Raw genomic sequence first — 22,747 nt, 5'->3', positions numbered from 1 at the left:
AAATTGCCTTATCTGATTTTTGCCTTCTACTAAACTTTGAACATAGGCATAAAGTAAACTGCTAATAAATGTACAAGTTGGATTCTTTGTTTTTCTCAAATGAACTAGTTAGGTGTTGTGAGAGAAAATGTGTCAAACAGATGATGTGATGTGACGTGGCTGTTATTCTTTCCTACTTATTTTTTCAAAGTTGAATTAAACAACCCATAATATGGTATAAATAACATATGATTGTGCTTGACCATGAATATTTGTTCTTTACTAAGAGTTCATTTTTCTAATAAGTTATGGCAAAAATAACTCCATGTCTGTTTTTAAACTCTGTGTTTAGTCACTGAAGTCTGTGCCATCCTTTCCTCGGAGAGCCATGATGTGAATATGGTTTTTTCAAGTTTTTACCTTTTGGTTACCTTTAAGACTTTTTACTCTCCTATGTATTGGCATGTTTTCCCATTTTCATACTTCGGGTGTGCTCTGGATTGAGTATCATAATAGAGAAAGGGTGATTCACCTGAAAGGTGTTCTCGGAGCATTCACTGGTCTTACGGGTTAGTGAGGACAGCATATGGAACCAACAAGTTGTGAGCATAGTGAGGTGCTGAAAGGACCATGTCTGTGAAATGTGCCGGTAGGAATGTGTGAAGAGAAATGGCTGAACTAAAGGGCTAGAGGAGCTTGGCTAAGGAAGTTAAAGTGAGGTGGAGTTTTCAAGAATGTTTTCAGGATAATTAACAAAGAATAGAGAACATTTGTTCTGATATTTGTAGGCAAAAGGAATGTCAGGGAAGGTCGCTGGCAAGTCTCGACATGAAGAGTAGTGCACTGTGACGAGGGACAAGGCCAAGTCCTGGTGACTGTGTCCCTCTGTGCCATGGTGAGGGCTGACAAGCATTAAAAACTTACGCTGGTAGATTATAATAGCTTAAACGTTGTGAAGGTGCCAGAGGTATCAGATGAGGTGGCAGCAGTGAGGATGAAGAAAACAGAGTTGATTTGCAGTTGGGACTGACAGAAGTTAGTTGATTGGATCTGCGGTGGAAGGAAAAAATGTGCTTCTCAGAGTGAGCTACAGTGGGCCATTTGTGCCACTGATGGGAAATGGGATGTGGGGGGGATTGTGATAAAAATGTGAGTCTTTCTGGATGTGTGTTTGAGACACACATGAGGCAGACACCTCTGGAGTTCAGCCTGTGAGTCACTGGCCTTCAGAGACTGCTTGGGGTCATGATAATGGTGCAGATGTCCAGCAGGCAGGCCTGTGTGGAGAGAGATATGATAGGATCAATAGCAGAGATTCCAGCATTCAGGGTAGCAAATGAGAAGGGTTTTATAGGAAGCTGAGGGTCATTTACAGATAGAGAAGGGCAACGAGAGGCATAAGGGTCATGGAAACCGCGAGGGGAAATGTATTCAGAAAAGGCCAGTAATGTTGAGTGCTGCGAAGAGGTTAGGGGATCTGAAGGCTCAGAGTTTTCTGTACCATTATAGTTTTTCAGAAATTCCAAGCCTTTAGATCCCCTAAGTTCTTCGCAGCACTCAACACTATTGACAATGTGAAATAGGAAGAAAAAGGGCTAAAGGTGTATGGGAAATGGGAAGGGTAGGGGAAAGGAAATAAGGGAAAAGAACAAAAAAAACATGAGAAAATGAAAAAATGGAAATAAAATGTTTGTAAATGGAGAGGGGAGGAGGGGGTGAAGAGAGGGCAGGGACAAGGGGAAAAAATGAGAACCAAGACCTGTCATGTAGAGGTACAAGATCCCAATGATGAATGTAACTGTACTGTATACCTAAAATATACCAATAAACTCAATGAGGAAAAAATTTATTACACTAAGGGCTTGTAATTTTCTATTAGTTTTTATGATAGAGTGGTCATTGGTAATTTTAGAAAGAATAAGTTTTATGTATAGGTAGGGATCTGCTCTTCTTCACCTAAAATCTTAATCTCCATTTTCTATTCCAGTTGACTTTTTTCTGTGTTCTAGAACATGTGCATCCTTTACTAATTTTAAGCAGTTTCCATGCTATTTCGCTGTATTTAACTCTCCTGACTTGGGCCATGTGTTAGTCACTTTCTCGTCACAAAGGCACTTGACACACACAATTTGAAGTAGAGGTTTATCTTGGCTCACAGTTTTTGAGGATTCTGTCCATGGTCTGCTGACTCCAAGCCAGAAATAGCCTGGTGAAAGGGAACAGTGAAGGATTGCTCCTTACACCGTGGCAGCCAGGAAGCAGAGAGAATGGGGAGCAGCCAGGGACAAGAAACACTCTCCACGTCACACCCGCATGGACCCAGCTCTGCTGACCAGGCCCCGGCTCCTAACACCATGCTCACCTGTGTGCTCTTCAGTGGATGAGCATAGTTAGTGCCTCCCTGACCCAGTCGCGTGACATTTTAGTTCTGCACCATAACGTCCCACTCAGCTTCTTCTTGCTGCTATGCTGTTTAACTGGTTGGACATCTAGTTCTCATAGGATTCCAGCTCCCTAGAGTTCGTGGTCCACCTTGGCTTTGTTCTCTGCTGAGCCTGACATCTTCATATAAACAACAAAAGCCTTGGCTTCCAGTTCTTTTTTTGTTTTTGTTCTCTGTTTTCCTGTGTAGAAAATGTGTTAAATTACTAGGGTACTTAAAATTGAGGTCTTTTTATAAAGTGAGTTAATGGATTTTTCATTTTCAATATTTGAATTGTGAAAGTTTGCTTTCTTGGTATATTTCACCAACTGTTAATTCCAAAGGCCTCCAGAATAGGCACTGTGGTATGGATAGAGAAAATTCTGTCTTGAGCACTGTTTCCTTAAGCTAGGTTTATAATGGATTCAAATGAATATATTCAAGGCACTTTTTGCCAATTTGAATCTTTTAATATTCACTCAAAGAGTTTCAAACAAGCTTGCCAAGACTTTCTAGACATAAAACTATTGAACATTTCTGTTTGCTTGCAGTTTTTGTTATCTATTTAATAACGACCTATACTGACATGTAGATTCTTCCTACTTTTTTAATTTTGTTTTACTTAGAAATGATAAAATTGATGAAGTTTCACACCTGACTTTTTCAGTTTTTATCAGTACCTTTTGGTGGTACATAACACCCAATATCTGTTAGAAGAATTCCTTGTAAAGTTAGTCAAAACTGTCAGTTACAGTGGTACTGTAGTTCATGAACTTAATTGTTTCCATGATTCTGGTCGCTGAACTCATTCTACTGTAGTTAAGGAGTATCACTTTGAAGGATAGGGTAAAGAAATTTTGTGTACCAAATATTTTGGGGGAGAAAACCCTACAAAACCCAAGTTTTTAAAAGTATTAATGCAGAAATGAAAGTACAAGCTTAAAATTCAAAATGACAGTTATTTAAGCATTTAGTTAATATATTTCTAGACCAGCAGAATATAATATGCTGCAGCCTGCCTTTGTTTTTCCTGGATGATTTCTTCAAAGTGTAGTGAGAAATAACTAACAAACTCTGCATTAGTAGCAGAGTGTTACATCAGAGTAAAATCCATGAAGATGCTAATAGATGCCCTTCCATGGAGTGAATGAAGGAAAGCAATCCATATTCTTTGTTCTTGGATTTGGTAACCTGGGCTGATGACAACAGTTTTTCTAGCACCATTTACCGGTGTGAAAAGTAAGGCCCAAATGATATGTAAGTGAAAAATTTTTTAGTGTCTTTTTGCAGTAGCCTCTTGGCTTTCCTTATGTCATAAAGAAATCTGCCGAACTCCCTTTTTTTTCTCAGCCTCAGTGGATTCCCAGAGCAAATGCCCACAGTGTATGTGTATTCTGACTTCTGAACTCTGGCTCCTAGATCATGAGGCTGAGTTCTCCGTGTTGCAGCTCTCTCCCTATGTGGTAGTTGAAATGCTACGAGACCCTGTGGTTCTCTCTGGGAGACATTTACATCCAGAACATTTTGAAGTATGTTCGTACTCACTCCCTGTTGCTTTCCCTTCTTGTTAGACCTTTCTATAACTCCTAATAATCTTCATTTTCAAATAAAGTGAGAGTCTCTATATGTGTATTCTGACTTCTGAACTCTGGCTCCTAGATCATGAGGCTGAGTTCTCCGTGTTGCAGCTCTCTCCCTATGTGGTAGTTGAAATGCTACAAGACCCTGTGGTTCTCTCTGGGAGACATTTACATCCAGAACATTTTGAAGTATGTTCGTACTCACTCCCTGTTGCTTTCCCTTCTTGTTAGACCTTTCTATAACTCCTAATAATCTTCATTTTCAAATAAAAAGTGAGAGTCTCTAGGATGGTCTAGCTGAGGGTGCCTTTCGTTATACGGGTCTGATAATTATGTGGTATTTTCTCCCTAGGAATGCTGCCTCTGCAATCTGAGAGGGGGTGCTCTTAAGCAAACTAAGAACAATAAGTAAGTAATGCATTAATTGTGTTGTACTTCATCAGTCCTTTCCCCTTTCTAGAACCTCTCTGTAGAAATTTGCTTTACCACTCAGTGTACAAAAGTTTCTCTGTCCAAATCTGAGGTTGGGGCCCTGTGTTTCATAGAGCACTGCTGAAAACACCCTTACCTCTCTGCCAGTCTGGGCTTCTGTGGCTTGCTTCTGCTTGTGCATCTGACACCACGAAGAAGAATTATTCTTTTACTAATAGATGTTGTAACATAAATGCAGCCCATATCATCCAGGTGCCATTAGAATCCTAATGTTCGCTATGATGAATCCTGTTTGTCTTATAAAAGTAGAATATGGCAAAATGGTTATCTCCTGATAAATCAGAGTCACGACATTAACAAAGCCTTTTACTGTTTTTTTGATATTGGGGATTGAACTCGGGACCTTGTCCTTGCAAGACAGGCAGCGGCACCACTGAGCTAAAATCCCTGGCCTAGCCTTTTACTTTTTTTTTGTTTTTTTTTTGAGACAGGATCTCACTGTGTAGTTACTCACTATGTGACCAGGCTGGTCTCAAACTCACAGTGATCCTCCTGCCTGAGCCTCCTGAGTGCTGGAATTACAGGTATGCACCACCATGCCCGGCTCTAGCCTTTTACTTTTAATACCAGTAAATTAACAAGAATATATGCATACTAAGTTAGAACACACACACACACACACACACACACACACACAAAAGAAAACATTGATACTAATATTAAAAGGGGCACTTGGAGAATATAGTCTTGAAAGAGTAACAGTGAACATTAAATAAGGTAATCTTCCTTTTATGACAATTTTGCATGAATTTTATTTTTATTTTTATGACCAGGTTTTACTATTTACTATTTACCAAACATATTGTATAGAAATGGTTTAGGCAGAAGGTGCGAGCTGCCATGCAAGGGCTGGCTATAGCTCCAAGATATGTTTTGCTTGACCCTTATAAGCACTTTGTACATTTCATCCAATATTTCAAAATTAAGAGATTTTTGCATACAAATCTTGCTTTTCATCTTAACTTGAGAAATGCTTGTGCATTTCTGTGAAGGAGTAACAAGTTGCCTCAGTGGGGCAGGTCCCAGGTCACCCCGGGTTTCCAAGGTTGTGTGTACTTGGTTATATCCTGCCTAGCTCCAGGCACTGGTGTAATGCAGTGGTGGAGTTAATGTCATTATGTCCATGTGCACACACTTCCAGTTGTTTAGGAGGAAGAGTTAACACATTTATCATTGCTGCATTAGTAAAGTTTAATCTAAGTGAACTGTAGTTTTTCCTTATTTTTAGGTCATATGATTGACACTATGCTAAACAAACCTTCCTAGGTCTTGAATGTTACACAGGCTGCTCAGATGGTGAGATAGGTGGGCCCTCTGAAGACTGATGTGATAGGAAGTTCTTTTCCTACTCGCAGCATGCTTATTCAAACATGGAAGGCCAGCCTAGTGAAGCTGACAGTTGTCCTCTCTTCCCGTAGTCTTAAAAGGTATTACGGAGTCTGATGTTGTTTAAATGAAATAAATATGTGTTGGCTTAAAGTAGCTCGATAGATTCAATAATTCTTCCATAATCCCTTCGAGCTTTATGAGTTTTGTATTCATTTGGAGGTATAACATCTATAAGATGATTTTCTGGACTGATATGGAGTGGAAGAGGTACTAGATTGTAAATAACAGACTGGAGAACAAGTTAAATTTTATGTCTCCCTGTCTCTGTGGTCCTTTGATTATAGTAGGATTGTAGTGATAAATAATTAAATACTTAATATTAATTTTTATAGGAAACGTTTGCTATTTGTTGTGCTGTATGACATAGGTATATCATGTTGAAAAGCTTATCTTCAACACCCAGTTTTGAATTATTTTTTTGCTGCATATTGATTAAGTACATTAAGTCCACTCATATTTTACCCTATATTCCAGTATTTTGCACATCAAATGAAGAAAGATGTTTGAACGTTAATAGCACTGCATCCCTGATCTTCACCTAGTTCTTGATGTCATAGTATTGGGCAGGTGTGGTACTGAATCTTTGCAGCTGTCGTTCAGAAGGTCTAAAATTCAAATCTGTTGTGTAGAGTCGGGCTTCTGGCTTTGTCATGTGCATGTCTCCCATCTGTGAGCCTGTCACCACCAGGTTGGAGTATGAAGGTAGAAAAGCTTAGTGAGCCTTTGTTTATGTCTACTGTTTCCCTTCTATAGGTGGGCCCACGTCATGTGCGCTGTTGCGGTCCCAGAAGTTCGATTCACTAATGTCCCAGAAAGGACACAAATAGATGTAGGCAGAATACCTTTACAGAGGTTGAAATTGGTGAGTGTCAAAACTTCTTTTTAAAATCTATCTCATAGTGTTAATTTCAGATTCTGACTTTTTCTGTTAATGCACACATTCCAAAGATAACTTTTCTCATAGCTTCAGTTTATTCTACTCTTATGTTCTCAGCCTAAATTTATTTATCCTTTCAAGTTCTCTTTTCTGTTATGTTGTAAGCCTGGATAACCATTCTCAAGTTCTGTTTGAAACAAGGGAAAGGATTAATCCATTTCTTGAACTAATGTGAACATTCAAACTATGGGGCATATACTGAGACAGCAGTAATGGGCTGAGTTGTCCAGCTCTGTTTAAATTGTTTTGTGTTTCTCTCTCCTTGGTTAGTTTTGACTTAGGAAAATGTATCAGACCTAGTTTCATCATCTTTTTATCAAAAAGATTCTTAACAGAGAAATGCAAAAGCTTTTGTTATCACTAAGGGGTTTTCTCACTCATGTCAGGTGGAAGTCAGTATGCCAAACTCTCTGGCCTGTTACTATCTGACCTATTCAGAAACTTCCATCAAAAATCTTCCCACTGGTTTCCCTTGTTAAGAGTATTTTTTATGGAAAATATAAGCCTTTGATGTCCTTAACCCTGAGATAATTTTGTAGTTCTGTTCACTTGTGAGAAAACAAATCATTAGTTTGGGCTTTACACTGTATATTTAATGCGAACTTTCCATGAAGTTACCCTGCATGACCTTAATATGTTATATGTCTCACAGGTAAACTCAGTACTCTAGAATTGCTTCAGTCCCTGTTGTTTTTAATCTAAGGCCTTTCCACTGCAGAATATCACATGCACTAACACTGAAATGATCTCTTCATGAATTGCTTGTTTTCTTACAACTCTTTCCCCACGGTGAACAGGGTATGCTGCCTTTGGGGCTTTTTCTTAGGAATTTAGTTGTTTGTCTTTTTTTTTTTCCCTCTTCTCACAGAAGAGTAAGTGAAAACTATTCTTTCTTATCATATTCTATTAAGAATTTTACTTTGAGAGAAAATTTATGGGACCTTTTCACTGGACTGGGGATTGCCATCCAAGTGGTGTGTCAGGATTATGAGAGTTTACATCTTATCAGCTAAAATGGGAATGAATGCTTCACTTGCATGGCCCTTTAAAAAAAAAAATCCCAAACAAAAATATTTATAAAATATTTATAAGAAGTAGGAATATAGCCAAGTATATTTGAAAAATGAATGAATTAATGTGTTAAAGAATTTAATGCTTGTGCAACAAATACTAATTTTCCCCCATTATAAAATGACATTTATTTGTAAAAATTCAGATGCTACGTTTGAATATCACCTTTGATTGCCTAAATGTAGAGTGGCCCTGAGCGGTCATGCTCTTGAGGCTGCCCTCTTAGGGCTTGTGTCTGGGCTGCTGCGGTGCTTCCTCGTGATCGAACGTCTCTCACACTAGTCCTGAGAGGGCAGGACAGAGCAGGGAGGAAGGAAGGCCTGGTTATCTCAGTCCCATTCAGATGTTAGGTCCAGACAGCTCGTAAGTGCGTCTGAAGGTGGTGAAGCTTATGGTTTCCTTTACAATGTTGTACTTCATCTTGATCAGATAGATCACGTATTTTTCATGGAATGTTTCCATCCTTAAATGAAGAATATGTCTTGACCAAATTTAAGATCATCGCAGATCTATTCCAGTGACAATGCAAAATATCGCTCCCGGACATTTTCCGATATCTTTGATATATACAGTACAGTATTTAGGTGACCAGATATTGACCAGATATTGTTCTGTGTTTTATGTAATTTTTTGTTTATGGAGAGTGTATTGGAATGGCATTGATCAAAATGCTCATGGTTGTCTTCAATGGGACACTAAAAGTGCAGCTTCATTTGAGCAAAAAAAATAACAACCTTAAAATGCTGTAAAATTTGTAGGAGGCCAATGACAGGAAGCCTGCGGGACTGTTTCATCAGAAGTGCCCAGGAAAGGGCCACCACCTTGGTGATGACAGAGTCTGTGTCTTAGTCTTTACCAGTGTCTCAGGATGGTCAGACTGAGAAAGACTGGTTTTAAATAATAAAATTTATGTAATTATCACTTTTTTGAGTTGTGGAATGCACTTTCTCAGGGATGCTTTTTCCTATATTGGGCCAAACATAGTTTCCTAACAGTAGCATTCTTTTGAATTTTAAATGGTAATCTAACAAGTGCAGGACCGACCAGTAAGCTAGTAGGGCAGTAGATTTGTAAAGTTATTTCATCTGAGTAAGTCCAGGCAAGTTATTTTCCTGTGCCTGTTTAATGAATGTATTTATGTCTGTGAGTGCCAGTTTCAGAATTTTTTCTGAACCCTCGGGGATCTCTTTCTGGACTCCACCTTCCTATTCACACAGATGGGACATAAGCGAGAGCTATTTAGATGTCCGAGGCAATTTATTTGACCAATAACTACCTATATCGGCAAATGGGAAATACATTTTTCAAATAACACATTCCTGTCCTCTAGTAACTTTTAATCTAGTTCAGGATTTCTTAACCTTGGCATCACTGACATTTTAGAGCACATAATTCTTTGCTGTGATGACTGCTGTGTGCATCACAGGCTCCAGCATCCCTGGCCAGACAGACACTGCTGCATATTCCCTGGGATGCAAAAATGCCTGCGAGTTGAGAAATCACCGGTCTACAGTGAAGACATGCATGAAAATGTCAAAATTTTCCTTTCCATTATTTTTAGATACAGAATATTTTAGTTGATAGACTCAGATTGGAAACAGAAAAGAAATTCTTAGATGTTTTCATTAAACAATCCTAGACAACTTTTTGACAAAGTGTTTAAATTTCTTATTTGTCATTCAAGTGATACTTTGGCAATATGTGCACATTAGCTACTGTGGAATTACAAATTATATAATAAGATTTAGTATTTTAATATTACTTGTTCCTATAAAATTTGAACACTGAAATAGATACTAATGAAGTTTTACCAAAGATTAAAATTCTGTGTTGTGCATATATGCACATAGTTGTCACTGGGGAAACATTTATGGAATGAAGAAAAGGCAAGGGGAATCATTATTTCTACTTCTAATTAAAAACAGTTATGATTGGAGGGGTTTGACTGGGGAATAACAGTAGTTGTTTAGTGTTTTCTTCATGGTTCTTCCTTTAAATGCAGTTGAAGGGAGTGCACACGTGTCTCTGCACCTCTAAAGCAAGGCATTGGGGAAATATGCTGTGGAGCCTGGCAGCACTTCAGAGATCCTGTGAAACACCCGCGCTGCCCTTGCCCCATTGGCTAAAAGTGTTGATTTGGGAACATTTAATCAGTTGGGGGCTTAATTAAAAACTCGAGTGGACAGACAAGTTTGTCCTCCCCGAAGCAGTAGCAGAGGTGTTTCTTAGTCTCTCCCCAGTGCCCACTAGGTGGTGCTGCCACATCAACCTAAACTGCTGCTTCTCCAGTGCCTCATCAAAGCTTTGCGCGTACATGTAGACCACGTGTGCGTGCGTGTGCGTGTGTTTGTGTGTATTGCATGCTGCAGTGCTGTAGTTCAAGGGATTGCTGTAGGGTGTAGAAAGTATTCCTTATGATGCCTTCAAAGGTATTGGATTCCAAACAGCAATGTTTTTTAGTTCAGCTGTTCATTTAGCAATATAAGAAGATACTTTCCCTTGGGCCAGGTTAGTGTTCTTCTGTATCAATAATATATAACACTAGTAAGAGCTAGTAACTGCATGAGGCTTAAAGAATAAATATGGGAAACATGAGTTTAAGATGTCTTTTGAGCCATAAAAGCTGTTTATTTTAAAGTATTATTGTTAGCAATCTTTCTACAGTATGGAATACAATGGACCCTTCAATTATGACCAGCCTCACATAAAAAAAATTGAGCCACAAATGGAATTTTAGTTTTTTTTATTGAGTTTATTGGTACATTTTAGTTATACAGTATAATTACATTCATTATTGGGATCTTGTACCTTTACATGACAGGCCTTGGTTCTCATTTTACCTTCACCCCTTCCTCCCCTCCCCATTTACAAACACTTTATTTCCATGCTTTCATTTTCTCATATATTTTTCTTTTCCCTTATTACCTTTCCCCTACCCTTCCCACTTTCCCTACACCTTTAGCCCTTTTCTTCCTATTTCACATTAGAACTTTAGTTTTGATGTACAAAGTCTTGAGTTACAACCCGAATCTGGTCTTTTCTGTTTGGGGTTGAGAAATCCTGGGCCAGTATCTCTCTAAGGACATGGAAATTAGGCCTGGAAGAAAGTGTGGCTTAACATTATACTGAAGAGAGACTCCAAGGGCTGTGTAGAGCAGCCTGAGCCCTTAACTGATCCTGTGGTTGATGACACTGTCACTATAGCAGAGTCCACAGGCTCGCAGGTAGACCGTGGTGATGTTGAGGAACTGGGGGAGGAGCACGCAGAGGAACTGTCTACAGAGGAACTGCAGCAACTCCTGGCTGAGCAACAGAAAATGGCAGCCGAGAAGCTTTCTGAAGAGGAGGGGGCGCATTAACAACCAGTGCAGCAGGGACATTTAGCTCCGTGGTGTTGCCTCCTGCCTAGCAAGTGCAAGATCCTGAGTTTGATCCTAGTGACCCCCACTCACACACAAAAAAACTCAGAGCAGCAAAATTCTTCTGACATGAAGGAAATTCTTTAAAAAAAAAAGGACAGAGCTACAAACACTGGTAGAGAAGACCCACCCAGACAGGGAAAAAGCCAATCATTGCATTGACTTGCTTAGTGACAAAGTCATGTCATACTACAGAACCGTGTTAAAGACAGAAACAGACAACCTTAGACCAATTTTTAGTTCTGAAAACGTCAAGATCTAGTGAGCCAGAGCAGTTCCCAGTAGGCTACAGACTCTCCCAAGGAAAGGACACCAGAGAACCAGATTCCTGATATTCTTAGGGAAGGGGACTCTTCTTCCAAACAATAACCACCTTCCACTTCATCCTCCCTTCCTGCAAGCCAAAGATGTCAACTTGAATGGAGAGTACAGTATGAAATTGTTGTTTCTGATACACTAGGCACATTTTGTATCTTTTTAGTGAATGCACTAGGAGAATTATTGGGTGTTTCTGGTGAATTACGCACATTATACAGCCCTTCTTATTATGAAAAGGTTAATTAAGAGGTGATTTGGGAGGGTTGGAGTGCATTTTGGGTATTTCTATTATTTCTTATGGGAAAAATAATCTTGACTTACAACCAACTTGAGTTACATACAGTCAGCCCTCTCAAATTGCGTATGTATATCAAGGGTTGGTACTGAGATTTTTGCAGAAGTATTTTGTTAATACTATTGTTAGCCTTTTATTTATTCAGAGGCTCAGACTCTAGTTTTTGAAAAAAATCCTCTAAAATTATTTGTGCAGAGAGAATATGAGAAAGCAATTTATTTACTTTGTGTGTGTGTGTGCAATTTATTTACTTTTTGAGCAGATTTTCCCTTAGATATAATGACTATTTTCCAAAGCAGAGATAGCAAATGGCCAAGGACTTTTTCAGTGCTCTTCAGTGCATGGTGTTGACCCTAAAATGTGTGTGCTTTATGAAGACCCTTCAGTCCCGTCTATCCCCCTTACGTGCTTAGTGATCTCATAGGCCTGACCTCTACTTGTCATATAATTAAATGGATGCTAGATTTATCTTTAAGGAATTTTGTTTTGTTTTACTTCTGTGGCTAAATTTAAGTGCTTTAATAATTCATTTCTCAGTGGAAAAGAAAATCTACTCATTTGAGGATTCATTTGCTTTTGAAATAACTTTCTATATGGACCGTTCCATCTTGCTTACTCCTCCCCTGTGCCCTGCAACCCCTTCTCTGTTCTACCAGAGAACACAGAGCATCCGTACCTTGCGTAAGATGCCAAAGAGGCATTTTCTATCCCCACATGACTGTTCAGGGATCTCTAGGAATTTGTTGGAAGTCTCTCAGGTGATTGGTGTGCGTGAAGAGAAAAAGAAAAAAAATGCCTGCAAATGGTATGAATTTTAGAATTTATTCAGAATAATTTCTATATCTTTTTTTCCCCCTCTACTAATGTGATTGGTTGACCATAGTCATAACTGAATCTCTGGTTAGCAGCAGAACTGATGAAAACATGGGAAAAAAGTACCATGATATAAAATACACATTAAGTTAGAATAACTTTTTGTAATAGAAAAAAATGTCTGTAATAAGTAATCAGGAACATTTGAGAGGACAAATGACTACTTCAGAGAGGATAATTGACATTTTTATATTATGTTCACATCAAAAGAAGGCAAATATAGTCAGGCAGTAGATCATCATTAAAATATTTAGATTTAACTATAAAATTTAAAGGGACAACACCAAAAAAATACCATCAACAGGAGCAAAATATTGCATATGTTTCTAGTATTTATTATATACATGCCACATACGTAGGGTTTGGTTTGATTTTTCTTCTTTATTTGCATATATTGATCATTTCATGAAGATTAAATTTATTAAACATTTTTGAAAATAAAACAGCAAAAGCCGGTTTGGGGTTGTAAAAATTTTTGGAAAGTTATAGTGAACCCTGAACTAATGCAACCATTAGTTGGAAGCATTCATACTATTTGGAGATAAAATTTTCAAATAGGATGGTTGTAAGAATACTTAAATGTTAAATCATGTGTGCCAGTGCCGGTGATGTTGGTTTTGAGTGCCGCCGTTGTATGAAGAACATGGCATTGCTAATTGATCAGTGTGTATTTCCTCCCAATGGTGCAGCCTTTAGACATTCCTAGAATTCTTACATTGGAAATCCCAGTTCTCCAGCCAAATAGAGAGAAATGAATTTTGGAATAACTGAAGTTGCTCCTGGGCACCCAATGACTTTGGATTTATGTTTGATAATGGAGTCAAACCAGGCACAAGTGTTCTCTGAGTGAAGAACATTGTTTTGAAAAGGGATTTATACTGCAATGATGACTGAGCTACAGGCCAGTCAGAATCTGGCGGAGACCATACTATTCTGCTTAGAAGCCTCTGTACACTTTAGAATTTGTACTTGAAGCAAATAATAGTGAACCTGAAAGCCAAAGATTATAGTTTTGAAAGGTACATCAATTCTGAAAAATAGAGTGGTTTCACTGTAGTATTCCATCTGAACAGTTGATTCAAGGGGGAAAAATAAAATCAGACTTCTATTGCTTAGAGGAAGCACATGTTCTGTTTTGAACTGACTCATGTTATCAGATGTATTGAATACTAAAAATAGAATTGCAGAGAGAGGAGCGAGATGGGGTCTGCCTCATCGTAAGAGCACTCAGAGGCCTGTTTAGTTAATGTTACAGCAATATTAGTGAGCAACTTCACTTTATAAAGAAATTCATGCTGTATTTCATAGGCACTATTATTGCATTTTGGGAAGTGGAAAGATGTGTTGATTATAGATATTAAAATGTACATTTTGAAGTGTAAAGATGTATGATTTTTCATAATGTTAAAGAGCAAGTAGTAGTGTTGTATAGGCAATTTTAAAGTCTTTATGTTGTTCATTAACTTACGTACAGATTTATTTGCTTGTTAAATTATTTTTAAACACAAATTCTAAGGAAAATGAACATTGACAATAATGAGCACATTTTTTATTTAAGCACAGAGGAATGAGAAACGCTATAGATGATGTAACTGCAGTGCTTGGTATTCTATTATTTGATAAGCCCATTATAAAATTTTCTAATACTTTAAGGTCATATTCTTTAGGATTTCAGCATACACGTCTCCAACTTCATAAGGGTTTTAGATATGTGTAGTGTAAAAGAGAAAAGTACATTAGTGACTGTATAGTACTTAACTGTCAAAATGATTTGCTACAGGGACTAGATCCTATTGCAAACTGTCAAATTTGTATATTGCTATAATACCAAACCATAAAGTCTTTTGAGTAAAATGGAAAATGTCAGATGGGCATGACTACAAATAATACACTTTCTGAAGGCTGTAGATGTCTATAGGAGAAAAATGTGTAAATGCATGAAATGTTATCTTGTTACTATGGATTTTTCTTTATCTGTTCAGAGAAAAATGAGGCAGCAGGAAATTGATTGGAGACTTTAAATTTTTAGTTTTGGACTCATTTTTCCTAAGGACTAATTTAAAACACCTTATTAGATCAGTAGATCTTCAAATCACTCATGATTAAAGAGTATTGTGAGAGAACAATCTTATTTTTTAGCCTGCATTGCAGAATGGTCTATTTTTTCTGGTCTTGTTGGTGTGAGAAGTGATTACTGGCAGAGTTTTTAACTGAGTGAGTGAGGTGGAGCTGGGGTCCCAGAGACAGGGTCACCCTTTCACTGTGCTACCAAAAGGTCAGTATTAACAAACATATGCCAGAATGGGGTGGCTGTTAGAGGGCGCTAAACAGTCCATGGTGAATGAACACAGAGCAGCTATTGTTTTGGGAAGGTACAGTCAGTATAGTAAAGCAGTGGATTCATTATTCCCTGTTTTGCTGGGAAGAGGGGCTTAAGAACTACAGTCACCTTACTTTCTTCAAAGTTTTAAAAGAATTAGGTTATTTATCTCTCATATTATATTTTTAAAAAATCAACAAAAATGTTATAAAATGATTTTTATAACATGAGGTACTTTAAATTCCTGTAATAAATTTAACATAGTCACTGCGGCATGTTTTAGTCATGGTCACACAATTCAGTGGCACTGTCAAATATAAACTCTTGGTTATATGCCAGTATCAGCCTACTTTCACCAGGTATCGATGGGTATATGGATCCGAATATCAGATGATCTCTTGCATTCACCTGTCTTGCTCTCTAGATCACGTAATGTCAGAAGCCCCTGTTACACTGAGATCAGGTGTGCAGCCTCCAGGTTAAGACTGTTTGAATCCTGCATTCTCCATGTAGGTGACATTAGCCATGCATATTAACACCCTTGGGTCTCATCTGTAAACTGGGCTGGATGTGATGATCAAATGAAAAAGCAAGAGTCTGTTGTGTTCCCTGCCTTCAGTGAAAGCAGCATTGACTTACCACAGTAAGTGATTTTCTACCTTGTTTTTGTGGTACTGATAAAAGTATGACTATATTTAACAGTTTTTGTGAATTTGCAAATTGTAGAAATTTTCTTTTGAGGGTAGTCTCATTAAACAGCGGTGTTCTGTCATCTCCTTGAGACCACTACACAAAGCGGCTCTTTTGCACACATCTGAGATTTCAGCAACTTGGCCTGCCACTGTTGCTACAAACCACATGATAAATAGTCTGCTGTTTTCTAATATAGGACTCCAAAGTAATATACGCATTGCTTCATTTTGAACATGGGCATTGCATGTTGAAAAGTGATCTTGTTGAAGGTGGTTCTGCTAAACACCAACCTTTGACTTTTTACCTCCTACTTTCAATGGTGCACCTGGAAAGTCTCAGTGGTTTGGTACCTGGGACTGACTATGGCTCAAGAGAACTTACTCCCTCCCGCTTTTAAACCAGGATCCTCACTCATCCATTTCTGTCATCTACTACCTCGTAGAGGAAGTGAATTGGTCAGGCCCTGTGAAGTTGCTCTGGTCCTTTCACAGTTCAAGGACCAACATTTTCTTTTTTTAATTTGAACTTTCTAAGTAAAAGTTCGAATTTTAGAAAACTTGTATCTGTCAGCTGTGAGCTTGACAGTTTCCCAATACTGAGAAGAAAAATCAATATTGGTGATATTAAAGAATGTAGCATTTTGATATTTTGTAATGAAAGGTACCAATTTTGGAAGATTTGTGTAACTAAATGAAACAAGGTTTTCCAAATGACTAGTCCATAATGTGACCAAAGTATGCAGAATAGACCAATAGATTTTAACGTAACAGCATATAGACGAGAAATGTCTTGATGGTTTCCTATTTCTCAAGTAACCCTTAAGAAGTAACTGTGTGTCATGTTTCAGTGAAGACACAGATGGAAGAAGACAGAGAATGAGGACAGGGCTCTGGCATGACTCGTAGGTGATAACTGGTTGTGTCGTGTACAAGGCACATTACTAGTGAAGGAGTTACAGGGTTTAGGAAGGAAGCATGTATTGGACATATGTAACTTATGGTCCTTGTAAATTATTGCTTATGGGCTAAAATTATGGACTACAGAGACTGTCTTTTATCTAGCTACAGGAGAGCCATATGCTGAGGTGCTGGCTTCCTACTGCTCCTGAATATGTAGTTATGTAACAGGAGTTCTGCTCTGTTGACAGGGACTGGAGGTATGCGATGTTCAGTTACTGTATCAGGAGTCACTGAACATCTGTTCATTCCCTAGATGTAAGATTGATTAATAATCATATAGTTTTGTTCCATTCACCTTCTGAAGTATCGTAATGAAGTAATTCTGTGTCTGCTCTGGAAGTTCCACTTAAGTTCTTCTTTCTTTCTTTCTTTTTTTTTTTTTTTGCTTTTCGGTACCAGGGATCGAACTCAGGACCTTGTGCTTGCGAGGCAGGCATGGTGCCAGTGAGCTACATTCTTGGCCCTATGTTCTTTATTAGAGCCAAGGAAATTAAATAAATTGAAGGTGAACAAAACCTATAGATATGAAATACTATGAGCGGCAAGAAGGGAGCATTCTCATGAAATACAAATATGTCCACAGTAAAATCACAGTTCACACTGACATCTAGTTGTGGGATGTGTAGCTGGTTGTGAGGGGACTGGCTGTAAGAGCCACACAGGATTTTCTCAAACCCAGGAGAAGCATCCCTTTCAGAAGTTTTGTTTTTCAGCCTTTCAGAAAACCATTAATTTTTTGCCATTAGGATAAAATTTTGATTTGTGTTTTTTTTTCTGTTGGAATATTCTGTTCTCTCTTTTTTTGGAAACAAAATATCTTATTTTAAATGATGAAGAAATTGGTCAAATGACCACTTTTCATTACAAGAATACTGCTTAAATTTAATTAAAACTTTCAAAAAATTTTTTTCTGGGACTGTTCATAACTCATTTATTAGCTTAAGACAAAACAAAGGAATGTTATGTTGAAATATTTTTACTAAATAGCAGGCATTTTTTAGCAAATAAAATCATTCCATCCTGGCAAAGGTATAATTTTAATAGACTAATGAGCTTTCTGACCAGAGCAGACTGAGTCTTATCTGATTTTTACAGTGATGAATCGACTGTGTCAAAATTTGCAATCTAGTCTAGTGAAATATTTTATTATGAAAGTTTAATTCTCATTTTTTATTTATGAAAGCAGCGTAGTGTCATAGCAGCTTATAATATGCTGGCCATTTGGTGTGATTTATTTCAGTGAGTGTCACTTGTTGATGTGTTCAGTGATTGTTGACCTATATTTAATTCTAAGAACTCTTAAGTGTGTGAAATATAGTAGGTCAGCCACTGTAGTTTGGAAAAAGAAAAAAAGAAACAACCCACAGTTCTTCACAGATGTTTTTTCTGGCTTCTGTGATGTCACATCTTTATACTTGACATGTTGCTCTGGAGGCAGTGGTGGGATAACAACTTTCCTTATTATTATGTGGATCTACTTAGATGATTTCTACTGCAAATCTTATAATTGAAATGAGATGAGGTAATCTTCATTGCTTCATGTGGGGATTCCAACTTGTCATCATTGTAATAGTTTTGAGAAAAGTCATGGACTAAAGAGCCCTTTCTTTTGTTTAGCTCTCAGTGTTTTATTTTGTAACTGCTTCTGCATGGACAGGTCATCTACCTCATGGGGTTGATATTTTGGTAGGATTAAAAAATTTTTTTTTTTTTTTTGGTACTGGGGATTGAACTCATGACCTTATGCTTGCAAGGCCGGTGTAGTGCCTCTGAGCTAAATCTCCAGCTCTGGTAGGATTTAGGTAAAGTACTTTCAGTGATGTCATTTTTTTTTTTTTTTTTTCAATTTTAGAAGGCACAAAGGAAGATGTGAATAAGACTGTCTTTAAAGTATTTCTTTACAAACCTAAAATAAGCATTTCTTTTTCCTACTATCATGATAATTACGTAGTATAGATTATTCCTAACAAATAAGATAACCTTCTGTATTAGTCACTTTCTTGTTTCTCGGGCACCATACCCAGAACCCACAATTTAGTGGTGGAGAGATTTATCTTGGCTCAGGGTTTTTAGAGGATTCATTTTGTGGTCTGCTGGCTTCAAGGCTGAAACAGTGTGCTGTAATAAGGGCTTAGGCAGAGGAGAGGCTGCTTGCATCATGGCGTCCAGGAAACAGAAAGGGAAGGGAGATAAACACTTCCAGGTCAAGGTCTCAGCAACTGCCCCTCTGACCAGACCCACACCTCTTAACAGCGCGTGTTCCTATAAACTCAGAGTGGATATCCCTGCCTCTGAGCACATGAGAGTCTTGGGGGACACTCTAGATGTAAACCACATCTTCCAAATATCGAAAGTATATATTTTTTCAAATGTGATATTTTTGGATCATTTTAGAAATGTCAATAACCATCAGTAATACATATCAAAAATTTTATAGTGGTATACTGTTAACATAAAATTTCACATTACTCATAGCTGCCAACAAAATGAATGCATTGTAAGTCATGAAGCATTATTAATAATATGTAATATTTCAAATATGATATCTTGGATTGGTTGTTTTTTCATAAAGAATTGAATTTTATTGTTATTGTTACTTCATTTTTAATATGCAGTAAGAGGCATAAAATGGATACAGTTACAGATATTTGCCTTAAAATTTCCTTGGGAAGAAGCCTTCCAGAGAGAATTATTCTTTGGTATTATTCTTTTATATATTTCTCAAACCAATTCCTAAGTGGTGTTTGAAGAATAATGTGAACATTATAGAACACCGTAGTTGACAGGTCATCTTATTAAGAGGAAAATTAGTAGCCAGATATTTTTGGAAAAAAAGAAAGGAAACTTAAATACTTTTAGGAATCTTCTCTAAGAATTGCTTGTTCTTTTACTTTTTTTTTTCTTCATAATTAGAAAATGAAGGAGCTAGCGGTGTGAAAATCCTTTCTTTTCATGGCAGACATAGCAGTTAATATATGTGCATTTTCAGGCTTCTCAATTTGACAGGGGCAATCACCATTTAATTCCAAAACTCCATTTATCTTAGTGATAGCCTCAGAACTATTGAATCTCCTTTCCTCTCCATGACTGTATTACTGTTTCTGTGATTTTTGCTACAGGCTGATTTGGAAAGCTCCCCCCAGTGCTGTGGCGCATAACAGCACAGGGCGCAGTCCGCGTAGATAAGGTACGCCAGTCTATGGCTCCAGCTTGTGTGCAGGCAGAGGGTGACAGCCCACCTACACTGGGGAAAGCAAACAAGCAAGGACGATGCATTCATCCTTAATCACATTTTATTTCTCCCAGAGGTGTTCCAAGAAAATGACAGGCTGAGCGGAGAGTGCAGGTTATCAGCTGGGGACACGCAGGATGCAGGGCGTCTCCTAAGGAGATAAGGCTGAGATGTACTATTGAACATTCATGTGCTTATTTGAAGTTAGAATTTGAATATTTACATCCTATAAGACTCTTGGTCTTTACTTTTTAATTTTACTTTCAAAGACTTAGTTGTAAAAGTAATGTGTATTTATCAGCAGGATTTAAAAAAAAAATCCTGTATACAAAATACAAAATGAAAGTCAGCTTTGCTTCCATTCTACCCACAAAAGTAGTCCATTGTTAAGATATTGGAATAGTGATTTCTGTTGACCGTTTTTCTGTGGAGAAAAAATTTGGAAGGCTGCCAGGTTTTATCATTACTGTGTTATAATTAAGACTGTGTTGAAATACACTGTACATTTATGATAGATACTCAGATATGTGTAAATAAATCTACTTTATGAAGATATCAACATTTTTCTTGAAGATAGTTGTTTTTTCCTCTTTGTCTCACCACGAATTCAATAATATTAATGATGTCACACACACATTTTTACTTATCCCTCATATAAAAATTGCAGCCTGCTTTTTAGAAATGTTATTTATAGAATTTAATCACATTCATTGCACTCAAGGCAGTGCTGGCTGTTCCTCAGCTCTGACACTTGCTGCAAATATAAAAGAATTTGAATGTAAAAATAATGCTTATGAGCTTTAGAGTCATAGAGCCTGGGTTCTCATAGCCACGCTGGCACATAACAATTATTCCAGAATATCTTGTTCTTGTAACTCTATCTTTGATTTTCATGACACCTCTGTGTTGGTGTTCTTTTTCTCTTTGGTTACCTGTGTTAGGTTTCTTTGCAGATTTCTCTTCCTCCATCTTATGAATGTTTATAACTTACCAGTTTCTATTTGAAGCTCTCTTCTTTTTAATTTTGATACAGGTTCTCTCTAAGTTGTTTATGTTGTTCTCTACATGTGATCCTCCTGGTTCAGCACGTCTCACCCCGGTAACTAAGATTAGAAGTTTGTGCCACTCTATTCCACTTTGAAGCCTTCTTCTTACTCTACGGTCTCAGTGGATGTTTGTTAAATTGAAATCGTGATAATGTGTCTTCTCACATTGTTGTAAATTTCAAATAAGGATGTGGAGGACTTATTTTAGTGCCTGACTATACCAAGTACTCAGTAAATGTTCCTTGTTGTTGTTATATGTTATATTAGCAATACCATCACAGTAGGGAAATGACATTGATATAACTGTAATTTATAGGTAGCCAGTAGAGTGTTTTTTAAAATTTTTGTTTTTTGGAACCATATTCTCAAACAAAAAAAAAATAATTGACTACCAGGTAATTGCACAAATATTTGTTTAACTTTAAACAATTTTCACTGTTTTGATAATTACAAATTCACAGGAAGTTGTGAAAAAAGAGAGGCTCTTTTGTGTCCTTTATTCAGTTGGTCCCATTGGTCCCATTTTATATGATCATAGTACAGTGTCAAAATCATGGAATTAGCATCAATATGGTATGTATAAGTAGGTCTTGTAATTTATCATATGGACATGTACCTGGAATTTTCTTACAAGGAAATGTAGCTCTGGAAATCCTTAAGAGAAAGGTAAAGCCAGGGACAAGGGGAAAAAATGAGAACCAAGACCTGTCATTGTAAAGGTACAAGATCCCAATGATGGATGTAACTGTACTGTATACCTAAAATGTACCAATAAACTCAGTGAGAAAAAAAAAGAGAAAGGTAAAGCAAAAAAGTAAAATATATGACGATTACAATACAAGACATGGTAAAGGAGTTGGAAATACACTTTTAACGGTACCCTTGAAGTGGTATAATTTGAGAGTAGATTGGAATTAATTAATGATGGAAATTTTAAAATGTAAGGTGACTAAACATTTTAAAATATGTAAATTTAAGCCAGAGGTTGAAACAAAAATGGAATAACAATATCCAGCTAAATCAAAAGCAGGCAGAAAAAGGAGAACAGGAACAAAGAACAGAATGACAAACACGTTTATTGTGGATTTCAATCCAGTGTGTTATTGCATTAAATGTAAAAGATCTAACCACCAGGTTAATAGATATATCAGATTGAATATAAAAATCCAGTCCCAAGTATTTGATATTTACAAAAAACCCTTTCAATCTAGATATGGATAGTTTAAAAGTAAAAAAAGTAGAAGAAATATATACACACCTTGTAGATGCTGACCAAAGGAATGCTACGATGGTTGACATAGTGCAAGGCAAATCAGATATCACAACTAAGAGATATGCCAGGGAGAAAACGTAGATCACGTAATGAAAATGATAAAAATGATTACTAAGAACACCCGGCAGTTCTAAATAAATAATCCCATGCACCTGATAACAAAACTTTAAGATAACAACTAATGGAAATGAAAGGTGAAATGGATAAATCTGTGGCTTATTTGGAGGTTTCACTTTTCTCTGAGTGGCCAGGATGATGATTAGACAGAGCCCCACTGCAGGAAAACGGGAGCAGCACTGTTGCCCGCGCTGGGCAGGGCACCCTTGTGTTTCTTTGCACCCTACCCAGCAGTGACTGAATGCACAGGCGCAGTCTGTCTAAGCTCATGCAGGTAACGTGTGTTCTGTTTAACACATTTTAACAGGTTCAGTCAAGTCAGAGTCGCACAA

General features: G+C 37.4%; 1 protein-coding gene across 2 annotated transcripts in view; it reads left to right on the top strand.

Annotated features, from left to right (window-relative positions):
* The window catches only part of Kdm4c (lysine demethylase 4C), a 194,823-nt gene that overhangs the window by 85,442 nt on the left and 86,634 nt on the right, over positions 1 to 22,747 (top strand). For both annotated transcript variants that reach the window (XM_033757651.1, XM_033757652.1), the window contains exons 9-10: positions 4,334 to 4,389; positions 6,616 to 6,724. In XM_033757651.1, the coding sequence (XP_033613542.1) occupies positions 4,334 to 4,389; positions 6,616 to 6,724 (165 nt within the window). The remainder of the gene's footprint in view (positions 1 to 4,333; positions 4,390 to 6,615; positions 6,725 to 22,747) is intronic.

Source organism: Fukomys damarensis, unplaced genomic scaffold (genome assembly GCF_012274545.1).
Source record: "Fukomys damarensis isolate Sample0158 unplaced genomic scaffold, DMR_v1.0_HiC HiC_scaffold_31, whole genome shotgun sequence".
Taxonomy (NCBI): Eukaryota; Metazoa; Chordata; class Mammalia; order Rodentia; family Bathyergidae; genus Fukomys; species Fukomys damarensis.
This window is presented reverse-complemented; position numbering and strand designations above follow the sequence as displayed.